This window comes from Sinocyclocheilus anshuiensis, unplaced genomic scaffold, assembly GCF_001515605.1.
Source record: "Sinocyclocheilus anshuiensis isolate Anshui unplaced genomic scaffold, SAMN03320099.WGS_v1.1 scaffold832, whole genome shotgun sequence".
Taxonomy (NCBI): Eukaryota; Metazoa; Chordata; class Actinopteri; order Cypriniformes; family Cyprinidae; genus Sinocyclocheilus; species Sinocyclocheilus anshuiensis.
The window spans coordinates 17,091-24,383 of NW_015549602.1; the positions used below are offsets into that span (position 1 = coordinate 17,091).

Consider the following 7,293-nt stretch of genomic DNA (forward strand, 5'->3'; position numbering starts at 1 on the left):
ATGACCTCAAGGTTAGATTATTGTAATGCTTTATTGGGTGGTTGTTCTGCATGCTTAAACAAACTCCAGCTGGTCAAAAATGCAGCAGCTAGAGTTCTTACTAGAACCAGGAAGTATGACCATATTAGCCCGGTTCTGTCAACACTGCACTGGCTACCTATTAAACATCGTATAGATTTTAAAATCTTGCTTATTACTTATAAAGCCCTGAATGGTTTAGCATCTCAGTATTTGAATGCGCTCTTATTGCATTATAGTCCTCTGTCCACTGCGTTCTCAAAACTATTTGATAATACCTAGAATACCAAAATCAACTGCGGGCGGCAGATCCTTTTCCTATTTAGCGCCCAAATTCTGGAATAATCTACCTAACATTGTTTGGGAGGCAGACGCACTCTTGTCAGTTTAAATCTAGATTAAAGACCCATCTCTTTGTATTATGTGTAAACCAGGTGGCTTACACATAATACACGAACACATTTCTAATATTCAAATCCGTTAAAGGATTGTTAGGCTGCATTAATTAGGACAACCGGAACCGGGAACACTTCCCATAACACCCGATGTACTAGGGGTGGGCGATATGGAAAAAATATCATATCACAAATGTTTTTTTTAGAAATACCACGATTCACGGTTTTATCACGATTCTTTGTCATGTTGGTTTTACTATTTTACTATTTTGTTACTAAGTTGTCTGAGCAGTACAGCTAAACTAATTTCCCTATTATAAAAACAAAGCCAAAGCTAACAAAAAATACATAAATAAATAAAGAATGGCGGATATTTAGGCCAAAGTGGGCGAAGATAAAAATCTTTGACGTTATTTTATCTTTGTTATTAAAAAATAAGAACAAGATGGTGGATCAGGACCTAGAGATGACCTCAACAGCCATGAATGTCAGCGGAGACCAGTGGAGACCTTGTCTCCTAGACGGCCACCGGGACAAAACCACAGGAACCAGTTGAGTCCTCTGCTCAATGTGACTTTGCTGCAACCTGGATTTGAACTGCTGGTTTCGTCTGAGCCTGGTTTCTCCCAAGGTATTTTCTCCATTCTGTCAACGTTTTGGTTCCTTCCCGCTGTCGTCTCTGGCTTGCTTAGTTGGGGACACTTAATTTCCAGCGATATCATCGACTTGATTGCACAGATACTATTTAAACTGAACTGAGCTGGATGATAACATCACTGAATTCAATGATGAACTGCCTTTAACTGAAAATTGAGTGTTTACCATTGTAATTTTGCATTAATGACACACTATTTTCTTAATTAATGCTGTACAGTTGCTTTGACACAATCTGTATTGTTAAAAGCACTATATAAATAAAGGTGACTTGATTTGACTTAACTTGACATGACCAGACAGTAAAGTGATTTTGTAACAATGCATTTTTTTGTTTTACAAACGTAACATCACTCACTTTATTAATGAGTTTACTGTACAGATGTGCAGTTTTGGAGGGATTTATGTTTTTTTTTTTTTATTTGTTTGTAATAATTTAAATATATAAATTTATATAAAATAGCACAATTTATGAAAAATTAATTTCATTTAGGAGTGGCAGAAGGGAGTACTCCTAGACTCCCTAGGAGTACTCACCCAGGGCGCCATACAAGCTAGAACCGCCGCTGCAAAGATGCATGGTAATATGCAAATACATTCTAATATAAGCAGTGCAATACCTTATTGTAACAAACAAACCAATATGGTACAGAATGACAAGATAAAATGTGATCAGATGGAGAGCAGTTATAGCTTTGACAGGGGTATAAAGTTCAAAATCCTGTTTGTCCAGCAGCTATTAGTTCGAATTTTGTGTCTGACAGTAACTGTTAAAAATACAAATGCAAATTTTTAAATGTCATAGGAACTATATAGTCAAGCTTAGGGAACTGTAATTTCAAGAAGTCTGCAAGAAGCATCACAGATTGGTTTGGCACACCTTAAACAAGAATTGCATTTATTTAGACGCTTTAGACGATTAATCGTGATTAATTTCAGAAAAAAGTTAGTGGATAATATATAAAATTAATTGTTGACTAAGAAAGTGGTTAACAGAGTAACAGAATACAAGTTTAACATTTAAGTGTCTGTAAATATTCCTTTACTCAAACAATCCATTCTGCAAATCAATGGGAATATACTTTGGAATTTATTTATCGCGTGCAATACCTATAAAATAAAGATACTCATGAACTGTATAGTTGATATTATAAAAGAAAAAAATGAAGAAAAAGAAACTGCATCCCTATATTAACCGGCACTAGCACAATGATACTGTGTGACCCAGGTCTTTGGGGAATTGACAATTTCACAGAAAGAAAAAAAATGACAACAGAAGAGATATCATCACAGATGATCAGTCCATTGAAATACACTTACATAGACTTACATGAGTATTAATTCTCAGCCCTTGAATTCCTTGATATAACAAAGACTGAACAAACAAAGCCCTGAATAATAATAAATGTTCAAAGGTGTGGGATTCAAACACACACACACACACACAAAAAAAAATATACAATAAAAACTGAGATACAGCAGATCACCAATAGTAGAGCTGTGGATGTAACAGATGGCATAACACTCTACTACATAAGCTCCTACTCCCTTTCAGAATGTCTTTTATGTTTACGTACTCAAGACTGAGTTTTCTCCACAACGGTGCCAGTGTCTATGACAGCACAAGTATGGTACAAGTACCCTTGAATTGAAATTCAATTTAACGTTAATGTTTGTCATGCTGGGTTCACAGGGTTCAGAGAGACAGTCTGTTGGTACTTTCATTAAAGGAAAGCATCCTCATCACCAGTTGAGTAGGTTGCTCCTTCCAAGGGTCATGAAATAAACTTGGCTCACCCCTCCAGAGCGCACAGAGGCAAAGAACACCTAAAGAAACAAAGTGCCTGCAGATGTTAAGATGACATGGCTATATAATTTACAATCATTAAAGGGTTTATCCCCTCATTCCAAACCTGTACGCATTTCTTCTTCACAACAGAGGACAGGAAAAATGTCTCAGTGTTTACATACAATGAAAGTCCATTTGTTTTAATGGCATAGAAAAAAAATTTGCATGACAAAAATGGTAACACTTTATTTTATGGTATATTTGTTCTACATGTACTAGCATTAGTAATAACAGTAAATTATGTATAATTACATGCAACTAACCTAATCCTAACGCTAAAGTAAGTACATGTTGCTATTTAATATACTGCTCAAATAAATGAAGGGAACACTTAAATCACACACTGGATGTTGATGAATAAAATATTCGAGTTGAAAATCTTTATTTATATCAGGGATGTGATTCTTACGGATTAATCTGGAATTCCGGCCTAAAATCATGACCCACGTGAATCATGCAGATCAGTAATAAAATAATAATAATAATCGGAGTGGGGGGTCATCAGGGTAATGTTGGTAACTGCATGATTGAAATCGCAAAATGGTCTTAGCAATGAACTAAATAAACTGCGAAAAGTTATATTTTCTAATACATCATGGACGGAATGGTCCAGAGAGCTCTGTACGAGCTCGCGGCGCCACCTGCAGGACAGTAAAAGGATTCAAATGGTTCAAAGCGCCAAATGAGAGTAGAATCAGCGCTGAAACATGTTACTCGCCCGGTAACTTTATGAATGGTGGTGAGATTTGAGATTGCTTAGTACTATCATAAAATTCGCAATGGTTGTGATGTAATAATATAAATATAGGCTATAGTCTGACGCGCTACATGTCTGCTGTTAACAGTACTGTGTTTTCAGTTTCAATTCACTGCTGTGTTAGAGTCACTTTAATTTGTATTTGGGAATGCAACATTCGTCATTAGAATCATTTATAAATCTGTTGTTGTTTACAAAGAGAAGTTTCAGTGTCACATGATCTTTCAGAAATCATTCTAATATGCTGATTTGCTGCTCAAGAAACATTTACTATTATTATCAATGTTACAAACATTTTTTGCTGCTTAACGTTTTTGTGGAAACAATGATACCATTCAAACATCTGTGGTAAGATTTAAAAAAGAGAGAGAAATTAATAATTTTATTCATCATATATTAAAGTGATGAAAAGTGAGTGAAGAGTGAAGACATTTCAAATGTTACAAAAGATGCCTTTGGGACAGTGCCACATAAGCTGTTGTGGGTAGCATTCGATTTCTTCCATGTTCCAGAACATATAACAAAATTGATTAAAGCCTACTTTCGGGATCTTCAGGTCTGTATTACCATACAGGATAGTACCACCACCTGGCAGCAACTGGAGGTTGGCATAATGGCAGGTTGTACCATCTCTCCACTGGCATTCACTATGGCAATGGAGATCATAATTCGGGCATCCTGTTGGGTGGTTGGAGGGGAACGGTTGAAAAATGGGTTGCGGCTCCCTCCAATCAGGGCATACATGGATGATATGACTACCATCACAATGACTAAAGCATGTACTAAGCGGCTGCTGGATAAGCTCCAGGAAAACATCAGATGGGCACAAATGGAGATTAAACCCGGAAAATCTCGCAGCATCTCCATTGTCAAAGGCCGACTTGCTAATGACAGGTTCTGTATAGCGGGAGAGCCCATACCAATGGTCATGGAAAAGCCCATCAAAAGCCTTGGACGTTGGTACATCACAGACATTAAAGACTCAAAACAGGTGGAACAACTCAGGCAAGAGACAGTCAGTGGACTCAAGAGAATCAATGGTACAGCTCTTCCAGGGAAGTTGAAGTGCTGGTGCTTCCAATTTGGTTCGTTGCCACGGCTTATGTGGCCAATTTCCATATACAAGCTCACTTTATCTCATGCCAAGCACCTGGAGAGACTGATGAGTACACAATTGAGGAAATGGATTGGGCATTTGGTTTGTTGCCACGGCTTATGTGGCCAATTTCCATAAACGAGCTCACTTTGATGAATCTTGCACCATAAGATGGCGCAAGATGGCGGCGCGTGCACACGCTGCAGCTTCTCTCTCTCCCGACAGAACGGTGTTTTCGTATTTTTTATCTTGTGAGTCGCAGTGTTTTTGTACGTATTCGTCGCGTCTATCTGTCTCTAAGCAAGTTACCAATCTGTGCCCAGACCTGGTTCTCTGGTCCAACTCCAGTAGGATCGTCATTATAGTCGAACTGACAGTCCCTTGGGAACAGGCCATTAACGAGGCCTTTGAAAGGAAGATGCCAACTTGGCAGCTGAGTCAGAGGAGCGGGGCTGGACAGTGAAAGTATACACGTGGAAGTGGGCTGCAGGGGCTTTGTGGCTAGTTCCACTATAAGGCTGCTGAAGGAGTTGGGCATCAGAGGACAGGTCCAGCAGAGGATAGTCAGGAATGGCCACTGTCACTGAAAGAAGCAGCCACTAGCTGTGGCTGAAGCGGATGGACACAGTGTGGGCTGCCAAATGACCATGTAACAAGGTGACACACACCCGGGTCTGATCAGCCTGTGGTGGGCTTGTGATAAAGGGCCGAAACACCCAATGAGGCTGGGGTACACAACTGATGATGTGTTGCATTGGTGGAAACACCAATTGGCCATTGGCAACATCACCTCAACAAAAGGCATCTTTCACCCAGGCTAAAGTTCGCACAGAAACTGGGATCTGATGGACATCAGATAAGGGGTCTCAGTGGCAACATCCATGAAAGATACAGTACACATCATGTACAGCATAACATATCATCAAAACGTCAAGGAGTCTCACCCGATGACTGCAGTGAAGAATTGCACCATCTTCATCTATCCATCTTACCATACTAGTCCTTTTTCTTATTGTTCCCCAGTCACGCATAAAGCAATTGTAAATTCATGACTGATTATTGGGTATTGATGCAATCAGTGCTTAATTTGAGCCGGATCCTGCCGGATCCTGTTCCGGAAAATGTCAGGTTGTGGATTTTTGCGTTCTGGTAATTGTTTTTAAGGATCTGGCATTAGATCGTGACAGTGCTTGCGTGCATATGAGAGCGAGCGCAGGTTTATGTATTTGGAGGTTATGTATTGGTCCTCAACATATTTTTGACCGTGACCAGTCAACTTTCTTAAGTTCAAACTCGCTCTCATTGATTGGTGCTTACTGCTTATTGTTTTGTGAGCAGCAGAACGTTTGGAGAGAGTATAATAATACCAGAAATAATACCAAATAAAGTGAAATATTATAATGTATAAACTTTATAAACACTATAAACATAGCTATACGTTAGTATTAGCGTTGTCAAAAGACCCGGTACTTCGGTTCCAAGTCAGTACTAAAAAAAATGACCTGGTACCAGGTTTTTTTTAAGTACCGGTGGTACAGAGTACCCGGTCAACCCGATTCTTGATGCGCTATCCGAAAGGTGCGCAGATGCGCTCTCTTCATAAAAGCACTGAGACATGGTGACCTCAGAATGAGGAAACCCATCAAACTAACAAAACACTTCAAATGAAAGAGTTCAAGCAGGTAAGTTTCATTTCATCCCATACATTGATTTATTTGTGGCTGCCTGCCACAATATCAAAACTCACCGCCACAAATAGATTTTCCAAAAGGCTTTGACTTCGTTGAATAAACATAAGCAACTGCACGTGTCAAAGTCGAAACCCGGTGCGGGTGTTTTTATATCACTGTATTTCTGAAGGAAACTGACGGTCTTCAGAAAATTATGGGTGTCATTTTCATTTCATCTTGCCTGTAATGCCTGAGCACAGTGAGCAGTGTTTGTGAGTGCAGCGCATATTTGATTACAGCCGTTACTGGGGAAACCTCTATCTCTCCCACTCCAACAGCGCCTCCTGCTGGCAGAGAATGAATTTGCATATATATGCCGTAAACAGTGCACAATTTTGATTTCATGGTGACTTTAAAGACAGACACCCGGATCAAATGAAAGAGTTCAAGCAGGTAAGTTTCATTTTAATTTTTAATATTTAGATCTTCTGTTATGAATATTATTCAATATTTTAATTTGAATGTCGGATTGAAATAAACATCGCTGTTATTAGAGTAGTTAATCATAAGCATAAGCGCGGCTAACGCTAAAATAATGAGCATTAGAATGAAGTTTCTTTATTAACTATTTAATGCTCCTATAACTTTTATGGTAAAAAAAAACAGGAGGACATGATGATATTTACATACCAGAGGCTTTTAAATGAATTGTGAATCTAAAATATGCGTGTTAGAGAATGTACAAATGATTAACATTGTGTCATATCAGTCAGAAAAGCAGTTCTGGGCTTTTTTTTTTTTACGCATTTTTTTAGCTATCTTAATATGTACACAGTTTGGATTAAATGAAAGTA

General features: G+C 38.5%; 1 protein-coding gene across 4 annotated transcripts in view; it reads right to left on the minus strand.

Moving 5' to 3' along the window:
- Positions 1 to 1,535: 1,535 nt before the first annotated feature.
- LOC107658686 (mitogen-activated protein kinase kinase kinase kinase 4-like) overlaps positions 1,536 to 7,293 on the minus strand; it is a 128,622-nt gene continuing 122,864 nt past the window's right edge. For 2 of the 4 annotated variants that reach the window (XM_016447337.1, XM_016447336.1), the window contains one exon: positions 1,536 to 2,894. In XM_016447337.1, the coding sequence (XP_016302823.1) occupies positions 2,811 to 2,894 (84 nt within the window). In that variant the 3' untranslated portion in view covers positions 1,536 to 2,810. The remainder of the gene's footprint in view (positions 2,895 to 7,293) is intronic. The other 2 variants (XM_016447335.1, XM_016447334.1) reach the window with 1 other exon arrangement.